Genomic DNA, 11,689 nt, shown 5'->3' on the forward strand with positions numbered 1-11,689 from the left:
AGGAGTTACCACAGTTGTTAGGATTCATCTTCTTGGAAGCATGAATGTTTGTTCAAAATGTTGTGCCAATCCATCAGGTAGATATTGAGATATTTCAGAGGATAAATGAAAAGTTTGACCTGCTTGTGGCGCTAGAGGAAAAGTCGGCAGGATTCATCCTCTGGGGATCATGATCTGTTCAAAATTTCCAGGCAATACATCAAATAGTTTAGATATCTCAGTCTGGACCAAAATGGTGGACAGACATTGCCAACTGTAGAGCCATGCAGCTAGCATGGCTAACAAGGTTACGGTAATGAGGAGAGTTGCCTTGACAACAGCACAGGAGCATCATGTACTGTAGTTTTGTGGTGAGCACTGGTCACACCAAAATGAGACTTGTCTCTGCTGAGTTTTGATCCAAACGTCTAAGCAGTTAACGTGTGAAAAGGTGAATATGAGCTAAATCAATATGATCAAGCTCTGCCTCCATGTCAGCTCAGTTACTGTGGATACACTTCATGGTCAGATAAATGGCCTGACAACGTTGTGAAGCTGCCCTGAAAGTAAAAGGTCCCAGGTTTGATCCCCTCAACCATCAGTATGTGTTGATAACCAGCTGTGTCCTGTCAAAGTGTCCTTGAGGTAAGAGACTGAACTGGTAAATGTGCTCACTCATGCTTAGTTGTGAAGAGCCTCAGCTGGATTGCCTGAAATAAACTGTAAATAAACAGTGATCTCATTTGTAGAAATCACTGATATGCTTGTAACTGGTAGAACTGGTGTCATCAGCTGTAGAACATGGCAGTAATGGCTCATATTTATCTTAACAGGGATGGATATTTACACTGTTGCTGTAGAGCCTCTGAACATGTTTAAACTGTCAGCTAATGGACATAATAAAAATATCAAACCACTGAAATGTCAGTTTTTATTAATTCAGCTTAAATTAGTAGCAATGGTTACACAGCCAGCGGCAGGTTAGGTCCCCTTACAAGGACGTTAATAACTGACCTCCAACTCAACCAGCATGTACAGTACCTACACACACGCGCACACACACGCAGTGATACTAGCACTGAGCTATCACAAGAAGTCCATCACTGTCAGACAAGCCTGTGATCCTGGTGTGATAGTGAGAGGTCAGAGAGTTGCTACAGGACAAACACCCAACAGCAGTTTGATTTAGAAGATTATTGAAAACTTCAAATCTCTGATGACTAACTGCATGATCCTGCTTCTTAACAGTCAGCAACGGGATGGTTTCCACGTCGTCTGTCTGTCAGCTGACAACAGGACAACTACTATTGAAGCTCGGAAGTGTTAACAGAAAGCTAGCCCTGAGCAGGCAGTAATGAATTATATGGTAGTGTCTTGCATCAATAGTGGAACTTTAGCCTCCCAATATAGGAAAAGAAAGGACTTGCAGTGGAGCTCCATCATGAGAACATCAACAAAAGAAATACTTCAAGTGTAAACATACTGTACCTCTATTATAGTCAGTCAAGTTACATGTCAAGTGTGGTCAAATAAGTTGTATAAATAGTTTTGTAACACTGTTGAACAATGTACGCCAGGGCAAAAACAAAACAAATTCAGATTTAAGGAGACGTGCTTGATTGATTGTCTTTGACACCAGGAAGAAAAATGTTTTTGAGCAAACTGCTGAGCAGAAACAAACTTCAGCTACAGAAATACCAACGGAGGGAAACTTCACAGTATGAGTCTGACAGATAGGTGATGTCTGGGAAATGCAGTGCAGAAATTCATTTTACCTCATTTAAAATGAGCAACTAGAGCTGAGATTTAAAGGTTATACTGGAAACCACAATTCAGAAAACTGATTTCACCAAAAGGTCCATTTAGTAGCTGTACCGGAGCTTGAGATCATATCACATGATCTTCATCAGCAGATGGAGTTGCCCTTGTTTTGTTAGTTTTTTTTAAAGAGTGCTTTAAGGACTTTTTTGTCCATTTTGACTTAAAAGCTGAAGTGACGAAGGCCATGTGGCATAATCAAAAGCTCCAGAACGGTTACTAAATGGACCTTACTGTGAGATTTTTTTGACTTGTGTTTCTACGGTCAAGAATGAACTTTGAAACTCAGCTTTTAAGCTAAAATGGACAATAAGATAAAAAAAAAAAATTACATATCTACATTCCTCATAATGAAGATCATGTGATATGATCCAAAGCTCCAGAACAGCTACTAAATGGACCTTGTGATGAGATTGTTTTCTGAAGAACAACAATACAGTTTTTTTAAATATCTTTTTCAAGTTTTTGGATTGAGTAAATGTGGCGTTTGACCATCAATCAAACACATCTCTAGAATCATTACTGATTGAACATGAATGCGTCAGTCACACTGCTGCTAGCACAGAGGTAAACGCCTGATGCGCACACACACGCACGCGCACACACACACACACACACGGAGCTATAGAGGGACACTGAGGCAGCGATGATCAATTAATGCAACTCTCGATCAAATAAAATAACAGGGCTCTCAACATATGACATATACATTAAGACACACAAGTTTAATAAAAACACTTGGATGCATTCACACACTCGCATGCCTGGCAGGAGAACGAACTTCTTCTTTTGATTCTTCTTCAAACGTCACTGTCCTTCATCGCGATCCGAAGCAAAGTGCACAATGGCAACAAAATGTACAGTCCTTCAGTCAGACAGAATCGGCTCAGAGAGGGACAAACTCTGTGTGCATTTAGCTTCAAATGCACCTTTCCTTGTGTCGATGCAGGTTAGATGAGAAGTTCTTGTAGTGATTATAGCGGCTGCTTTTTTTTATGGAACGTTGTCTTAAATGGGGAAAGACATCGGCTCTAATGTCCAACTACCAAATCACACCAAAATTTTTCTATTGTAGCGTTTGGTCAACGTCCTCCAGGGATTCAAAAATAGCCGACTGGATGATTAAAAGAAAGAAACATTTTCTCTCCCCTCTTTTTTTTTTTTTTTTGTTCTGACACTCCAGTCGTTTATTTTCAAATCCATGAGAGACAGTGAACCAAGCGCAGTGGAGAAATGAAAGCCTACAGGATGGTACAGCGGTGGAAGGGGAGAGATGGGTGTTGTTGGGAGCAGTTTGACCCTTCTGGTAGACTCGGGCAGGGTGAGGTGGGGTCTGAGTCTCAGCCCTCCATCCCAAAGTCCTCTGTGAACTTCTTGACCTTCAGCAGGTCTTCAGTGTTGACTGTGGGCCGGGTGGTGGACAGAGAGCGCAGCATGTCCGACTGCGAGTGAAAAAGAGATAAATAGACTTATGTTTGTTTCACATCATTTCTTCTATCCACACATTAAAGATCACAGGGTTAAAAATGGACCCAGCACAATACTGGGTTATCTTTATCCACTACCAGTGGTTTGGGTTATTTACTCCAACTAAATAAGGTTATTTTGAGCTCAAGCTCAAGTTTTACCTTAAAACTGTCACAAAAGTATTGTTAGTTGTACAAAACAATGACATTTAAAACTACAAAAGATACTCTTACTTATAATAGAAACAAATAATATTCAGTAGTGAATAAATTTAAGTTTAAAAGGAGCGAGAGTAGATTATAACAATTTGCAACCATAGCATGTTTTTAGTTTTGGCTCAATAACCCAACACTAACCTCTCATCTTATGTGGTTTTCTATCCATGGGTGCTGACTTAAGTTAACCCCATAAGTGATAAGAAGACTTTATACAACTGTTGAGAGTTGTATCGTAGGCCCTGTTTACACCTGGTATTAACATCTGTCTCAGGTGATCCGATCACAAGTGGATGGCTTTAAGTACAGGTGTGAACGCACCCGAGACGCATTGAGATCCGATCACTCAGACCACATTCGGAGGTGGTCTGGGCCACATGTGTCCACATTCATTTAGCAGTGTAAACGCAATGCGTCCTGGACCAGATTGAAGGACCGCCTACTCAACTGATGTCCTCTATTTTCCAGCAGACTAGACACAGGACCCTCCGTCCAAAGCTGTTCAACTTGTTTAATAACAGGATACAGAAATGCATTATTTTGTTTTTCCATTTTCATGTGAATCCAAAAAACGAAATCCACTTTGTGTTTTTTCCTTTTTTTTCGTCGTTCCCCTAACCCGTTTTCCTCATCAAATCGACAATTGGAATAGAAATTAGACCATTCATTTTTCGCTTGTCTGTCTAAAAAAATATTTCAGAAGCGAAACGTTGCTGGATAGTTTCCTCTGTCCTGTCAAACTGATAACTACAGTTTTTAGTTTTGCTGCGCTGCTCCACATACTGTGCTCAGGATTTATCAGGACGGTTGCTTTACTCCGTACTTTCCAACTAAACTCAAACAACTGACCTTTTTGATGTGTAGTAGAACACAGAACATTAATTAACATTAGATCCTGACCGATGCTGTCGGAGTGTCGCAGATTTAAATAATCAATGAAGTTATGCTGCTGTGCCTCGTGCGTAAATGCGCGCGGCTTCTCTCAATGGAGAGACGCAGCTGCGGAGAGATCGACGCATATAACTCTGATATCAGTCTTACAGAAGCTCCTGGTTCAGGCTCATGTCTACTCTCCCTGTCTGCTTGATGAGGATGCTTATCACCTCTGTGTTGTTCAGAAATACGTGTGTGTCTCACCATGCAGACTATGGGCTCCAGTAGCTTATCACTAGGCACATCTATCCACGTCATTTCTATGGCTGCGGGGTCGCCAGGGGAACAAGGGGTCAAGAGGTCGTCCACCATCACCTGGTTGTTGCTGCGGGAAGGACCGCGAACCTGCAGGAGTGAGAATGAGACAAAAAGCACAACAGTCATTTAAGTCATTTAAAAGTCATATAAAACAGGGATTCAACAGATATGATTTTGAAGATTGATTCTTTTTTCCTCCTTTATTTCACCTTTTTGAAGTGCGTGGCAGACTGGACCTTCCTCACTGGCTGCATGAGTGCGTCTCGGACGATGATGCTGATGTCGGCGCCGGAGTAGCCGTCTGTTTTGCGGGCGAGCTGCCGCAGGTCGGCCTCGCTCAGGCTGTGTGGCGTGTTGCCCAGGTGTAGACGAAACATCTGAGCCCGAGCCGGCTCCTCCGGCAGAGGGATGTAGATGCGCTTCTCAAATCTGACACACGACAGAGGACAAGTTCCGTTCAAACACACTTTTTCACCTGCTGTTTGTAACATTAACTACAAAAGTGAGCCTGCAGGTTTCCATCAGACACTTTGAAGAGCTTGTGAAAGCTGCCTGGAGCTCAATTTAAAACCAAACCAAACAAAAGAGGAACCATGTCTGTCTGAACATGTGTGTATAATGTAGATCCACGAGAGTTTGATATGCTCAGTAACAACTATACTGCTGATCAAATTCATCTGTTTTATAGTGAAACTGCACAATCAATCATACAGTACTTGGCTTGTTTCACACATTTCATCTTCCTCAACCTACAATGTGGAATTTAACATTACTTCTATCAACAAACCCTAATTTTACATTAGATCTAAATTAAACCACATCAAACCTAATAAAACTGTCAAGACACTGAAATCCAGACTTGCAGAGTCCAGCCCTTTAAAACCACAATCTATCTCTTCCTGCTGAAGCCTTAGTCATGTTTAATGGACAGAACACGACACCACTGTCACGACTACTGGCAATGATGCTGTTGGTTCATTTGCAAAACCACTGTGTCAAAAGTAAGGATGGGTGTTGTGTCGATACTACTGCTCTTAATCGACACTCGAAAATAACTGAAGGATTATAACTTGTTTATATTTTTTATATAACAAAATATTGTTTGTAGAGCAGCAACAGCAATGCAAAGTCACTACATAAACTCAATATAAAAACAAATCTACAATCTCAGTAAATTCAATAATATTCCTGACATCAAAACACTGAGTTAAGTTTAAAAAGGATGAAACTGACTAATTTTAAGATACATGGCTAATTAGGCTAATCAGGTAGGCTACACACAGTCAGCCTGTTAGCCTAGCAAGCGTGCTGTGGCTGAGTCATACCAGCGGTGGATGGAAGACTGCGGACAGAACAGCTGAAAATACATCTTCTGCAAATGTGTGCTTGTCGAACACTTGTTTTGATGAGTTACTCTTAGTGGCTTTTTACTTGCAAAGGTTTTATTGCAGGGATTTTGATTTGTTTACTATGTAAGGTTTTATCTTTCACTCTGTCTGCTCTGCTGTCTGCTCTGTGCGTGTGTGTGTGTGTGCGTGTGTGCGTGCGTGGTGGAGGAGCTCAGCCCCACCCTCGGGCAAACACTGACACAGAGAGAGACAGCTAGGAAAGGCTGCAGAGTGACCGTAAATGACACCAAAACCAGATGTAATCCTCTGCCAATCTTCCCAATAAAAGAACCAATCTCTGGGTTCTTACACATTTAAAATCGCTTCCAAATCAGAACCAGGTTTAAAGGAGCATCCCTGGTTAAAAGAGTTAAAACATTGCTTCTCTTCTCTTTACGACCATAATGCGGGATCTGTGTATCAAAGAGCCTTCTAGCTGTGTGTTTCACTTCAGAGTTGACATTATGTAATCTGAATAACCTTTATGAAATTTAACAAAGTAGTTCCTGCTCTTGTTGCCCTGAAACGTAACGTAGTTTGATGGAGTACATCTAGTCTGTCATCCACCTAACCAATATAAATAATGTTCATGTATAAAGTTGTGCTATTTGAATAATTCATCAAACATCCCTGTAGGAAAAACAGAACTGGAGCACCCTGGTAGCCGAATGGTTACTGCACATGTCACATCACTGCAACGTCCCTGGTTCAGTTCCAGCCAGGGACCCCTGCTGCATGTCATACCCATCACTCCCCTTGTTTCCTGTCTGCCATTTCACTATCCTCTATCCAGCAATGGAAAAAGTGCCTAAAAAATAATCATGGGAAAACAAAAAACAAAACAAAAAAACCCAAAACAAAACAGTGGAGTATGCAGGTGACCTCTGACCTTCTGCGGATGGCAGCGTCTAGCACCCAGGGGATGTTGGTGGCTCCCAGTACCAAGATGCCATCGTTGTTGTTTCCCACACCTACAAAACAAGAGAGCTTCAGTCAAAATAAGCACTTCCTGCTTCCCTTGGTGTCCCTGCAGGGTATAGAGAATATCTACAGTATACAGTACATATACTGTAGATATTTTTCACTGACAGATTCCTTCAGCTCACCCTGCATCTGGACGAGGAACTCTGTCTTGATGCGGCGGGCGGCCTCGCTCTCGTTCTCGTTCCTGGAGCCGCACAGTGAGTCTACCTCGTCAATGAAGATGATCGAGGGTTTGTGCTGGCGAGCCAGGTCAAACAGGTTCTTCACCAGCCTAGGGGACGCAGGGAGAGATGGAGAAAATGAGACTTGGGAGAGAAAGTGAGTGTGACAGGAGCAGAGAAGAGGTGCGAAGACTGAAAGCAAAACATAATATGAAACAAACACATTCTGTTACATGACTTTACTACAACATCTTTCCAAACTTGTCTGATTCTCCTTAACTTCCTCAGAGCTTGGATCTTGTCTCTCCCTCTCTAGAATACAATCATTTCAAACAAAAACACGTACTTCTCGCTCTCTCCCAGCCACTTAGACATGAGGTCTGAGGAGGAGACAGAGAAGAAGGTGGAGTTGTTGGCCTCGGTGGCCACGGCCTTGGCCAGGTACGACTTCCCTGTCCCTGGAGGTCCAAACAGCAGGATGCCTCTCCACGGAGTCCTCTTACCTGAGAACACAGAGACCCAGTAGTAATGTTGGTCATGTTGGGGTAGTGTTCAACAACCTGTTCTAGCAGTCCGGTCTGAACAATGACTAAATGAGGCATAGAGGTAGACATGATAACATTTACTGCTGTACCACCTAACAGTCAAACAACAAGGATGGAGAGCTGTTACTAAAGGAATAGCAGTACAACATCTATTACAGAGGTAATGCTACAATGACATATTAAAGATCTGGAGATCTTATGGCCTTTTTTTTTAACAACATCTGTGACATTTTATTCACCAAAAAATGTTTAGATTCCTCTAAATCCACCTCTCCCTCTGTCCTCCAGCAGGCTGTTTCCGAAGCTACTCACATAAAATCTACATTATTAATGACCACCTATTATTGGCTGGAGGTCTGGCCCCACCTTCACCCCCAGCCAATCGGAATATGACCTAATGAATAATGCAAGTTGCCTTACGCTGCATCTTTACCAGGAGTAATGGCTACAGCTAGAGATGTAAGACAGTATATAAGGGTTCTATGAACCAGAGTCTGATCCTGAATGAAGGGAAGAACCTGCTGTTGCACAGTTGAGATTTTAACAGGATGTTTTAGCACAGCAATGTCGTGTCTAAATTCTCCATGAATTAAAAGTCATTTTTTTCCAAATGTAGCTGGAGGTGGCTAGCTTAGTTTTAGCACAGAAGAGTACAAAATCCAAAGAGATCCAGTTTACAAACACGTAAATGTATCAAATCCTCACATTTGAGAAGCTGGAAATTTTCAATAAATGCTCAATAAAGTCCAAGACTTAAAGTCTAACTGAAATCACATTTAGTCATCATACAGTCCAAAATAATGTCAATGTGTTTTTAAATGTATTGTTAATATTTTTATTAAATAAAAAAAAAGAAAAAAGCTCTTTGTCTCAGCCAGCAGGAGGGACGTGTCGGTGTCTGTGTTTGATTGACAGCAGCTGGCAGACTGAACTCCAGCAGGGTAATGAGAGACAAAGTGAGCAAACTGCTGTAGCTACATGTCATGGACAGACAGTGTGTGTGAGTCTGTGGCTCTTGTGTTGTGGAGCAGGATGCTATCAGGCATGACTGTCTACTCTCCCTATGATAGAACACCAAGTTATTGCTTTACGAAAAGATTTGATTGGCTGTATGGAAACAAGGTCTCCATCTACATAGACAGAGAAATAACGCTATTCCATCAAATCAATGCACAACAAGGAGGAGCCATCATGAAATCAAAAAATATAAATGATACATTTCTCTCTTTTGCTTTCTGATTTTTTTCCCCAAAGGAAAACACAGAACAAGTTATTTACAGAACAGATATGTATGCTGTAGGGCAGCCATTTGGAGCCTCAGAGTGTCATCTAGTGGGCTGCAGAGGCAGTGGTACTGCCAAATGGTTAGATTTAAATTATTATTTTTTCTTAATTTACAAAGCTAGTTATTTTTATATCTAAATATGCTCAAGAAAAGAAAGAGTCATTTGCAGCTCTTGTACCACAGTGAAGTAAGGTGGCTTTCAAGAGGATGTGTATGCAATCGCCTTTTTGAACTGAGAAAAGAAGTGCACACATTTCTGGAAGAGCAGGTCTCCCCTCGAAGTGAAACTTTGGAAGCCTCTCCAGTGTTTTAACCCAACATTTGACTCAGTTGTCACAAAAGTCTGCAGGCTACTTCCAAGAGGACCCACGACATGGAAACATTTGGATTTTGGACCCTTTCTCTCCTGCTTCAGAAGACATGGTTCTGTCCAATGTGTTAAAAAATGAACTGATGGAACTATCAGCAGACAGCAGCCTGGAGCTTTAGCTTTAATTTCACTTGGACTTATTACTATATTATCAAGATAATAAATAAGAGATAATATACATTTTGTACCTTCAAAACACACCTAAAAAAAGGTTTTTTACCTCTTCCGCATATTTTTAACTTTGTGATTTCAGTGTATTAGAGAGGGAAGATCCCACAATACCTGTAAAGAGGTGAGGGAATTTGATGGGCAGGATGACGGCTTCCTTCAGAGCTTCCTTAGCCCCCTCCAGTCCAGCCACATCGTTCCACCTGACATTGGGCTTCTCCATTACAATAGCACCTGGACACACAAACAAACAGTGAGACTGACAACAACACCATCAAAATGCAGAAAGAAGAAACACTTGATGGAAACAACCCTAAACCCAAGACTACTAATACTACTACTAATACAACATTTATACAAGTTAATATCATATATTGGCTTCATCATCCCAAGAGGACTTATTGCACCCATGTACGCTCACTCACCCATAAGTTGCTCCTGCAGTTTCTTCTTCTCTGGATTTTCACCCTCGCTGTCGCTATCACTCCTAGGCCAGACACACAAAAACACAGAGAGGTTGACACAAATACATTTAAACCCACTTCAGAGTCTAACGCCTGACAGAGCAGGAGAGTGACTGCATACTTGTCATTGCTCTGCGCCTCCTTCACAGGCTTCTTGCCCTGTTTATCTTTATTCTTCAGGTAGTCCTTAAGTTTCTCCGCTCTGTCCAGGTACTGCATACACTTTGCTCGTATGCTCTCCTTTGCCTTGTCACTATGGGCCTCATCTGAAGGAAAAACAAGAGTCCAAGCAACAGTGTGGATGAATGTTTGTAGCAGTGAGAAGGGTAGAGTGTAGGTCAACTAACTGTCAGGCTGCAGAACTCACATTTGATGGCATGTAGGAAATACTCCACAGCATGCTGGTAAAGGCGCAATGCCTCCTCATAATTCTTTGCCTTGTCTTCCTCTGTGGCTTTAGTCACAAGATCAATCGCTTTCTGCAAAGGATACACAGATATAATGTAAGAGAGATATGCTGTATAATGAAGTGGGATACAAGAGATATGTTGTATAATTAACTGAGGATACAAGAGAGATATGTTGTATAATTAACAGAGGATACAAGAGAGATATGTTGTATGATGAACTAGAGATGGAGACAGAGACACAGAGGCAGGGAATGTACACATGTGCCTGTCATCAGTCTCTACACAGGAGTTTCAACCAAAACAAAGCCTTAATTATATAACCAACATGTAATTAAACGGGGGGTCCTATGAGTTTCTTTAATTCTACTGCAAAATTCACGCTGCTATTTCTTAAGCCAAAGGCCACAGCAAATATTTCCATCACGTAAATCTTTGTTTTGAATGTGAACTGTTGTGTGAGCAGCGGGCACAGCCCAGCTAACTAACGGTGAGACAGCGGCTGCTGCCGTTATGATCAAGGTTTAACGTTACAAACACACAGATTTATAACCGTCACAAGAACTAACAAATATGATTATTTATATATTCTCTGGTAAGGTGGTACAGTAGTATTAGTTGCATGGAATAATATCATTTTTAAGAACATTTCTGGCTCAGTTTACATAGAGCTGTAGCTAGTTAGCTTTTAAACGTTAGCCTACCTGTAATGTTGACGTTGTCATTTCATCTCACTCTTCTGCTCTTCGCCCAGATTTCTGTCCTCTACACCTCCCCGGCGGTGGATGTGTGAAGAAAAGCACCCGTTAGGTTAGCTGTCCTGCGTTGTGAGGGGGCAGGTTGCTCTTGACATGACAAAACACTGGCTAATACGGGAGCTAGCGAAGATGACAGCTTTGCCTCGACCCAACAAAACCACAGCAACAACACTACACACAACTTCCGGCGGTAACCTTCAAAATACAACCTCAATGAAAAACAGGAGCACGTGTCCACCTCTATTCTCTTTGTACAGCCATAATCCATCAGTTGTTAGGAGATGTGTTAACGATGGTCTCTTCGCTTAATCAATTTTCGATTTATTTGGTCACTGACATAACGTTATACATATAATGAGTCACTTTAATTTGACAACAAATACTGATGTTTTCCGGTCAAATGGCTAAAAACTGGCAACTTGACGAATGGAAACAACAGTGCAGGTGAGTTATTATGGCTGTTGTTGCTGCCCTCTAGTGGTGCTACTT

At 41.6% G+C, this 11,689-nt stretch overlaps 1 protein-coding gene across 1 annotated transcript; it reads right to left on the reverse strand.

Moving 5' to 3' along the window:
• Positions 1-896: 896 nt before the first annotated feature.
• On the reverse strand, positions 897-11,380 carry vps4a (vacuolar protein sorting 4 homolog A). The gene is made up of 11 exons (XM_042411733.1): positions 11,147-11,380; positions 10,403-10,514; positions 10,157-10,301; positions 9,997-10,058; positions 9,686-9,805; positions 7,550-7,706; positions 7,165-7,313; positions 6,948-7,029; positions 4,880-5,099; positions 4,617-4,757; positions 897-3,239 (listed from the first exon to the last, which is right to left on the reverse strand). Exons 1-11 carry the CDS (start codon positions 11,165-11,167, stop codon positions 3,138-3,140), a joined length of 1,311 nt encoding a protein of 436 aa, XP_042267667.1. The 5' UTR covers positions 11,168-11,380; the 3' UTR covers positions 897-3,137.
• Between the last annotated feature and the right edge of the window lie 309 nt (positions 11,381-11,689).

This window comes from Thunnus maccoyii, chromosome 5, assembly GCF_910596095.1.
Source record: "Thunnus maccoyii chromosome 5, fThuMac1.1, whole genome shotgun sequence".
In the NCBI taxonomy this organism is placed as follows: Eukaryota; Metazoa; Chordata; class Actinopteri; order Scombriformes; family Scombridae; genus Thunnus; species Thunnus maccoyii.

Excerpts from the sequence above, each read along its gene's own strand:
- vps4a (XM_042411733.1), bottom strand. The coding sequence starts at position 11,167 with ATGACAACGTCAACATTACAG. Across the intron at positions 9,806-9,996 it reads ACTGCAGGAGCAACTTATGG|GTGCTATTGTAATGGAGAAG; the intron begins GTGAGTGAGCGT and ends TTGTGTGTCCAG. Across the intron at positions 7,707-9,685 it reads ATTCCCTCACCTCTTTACAG|GTAAGAGGACTCCGTGGAGA; the intron begins GTATTGTGGGAT and ends CTGTGTTCTCAG.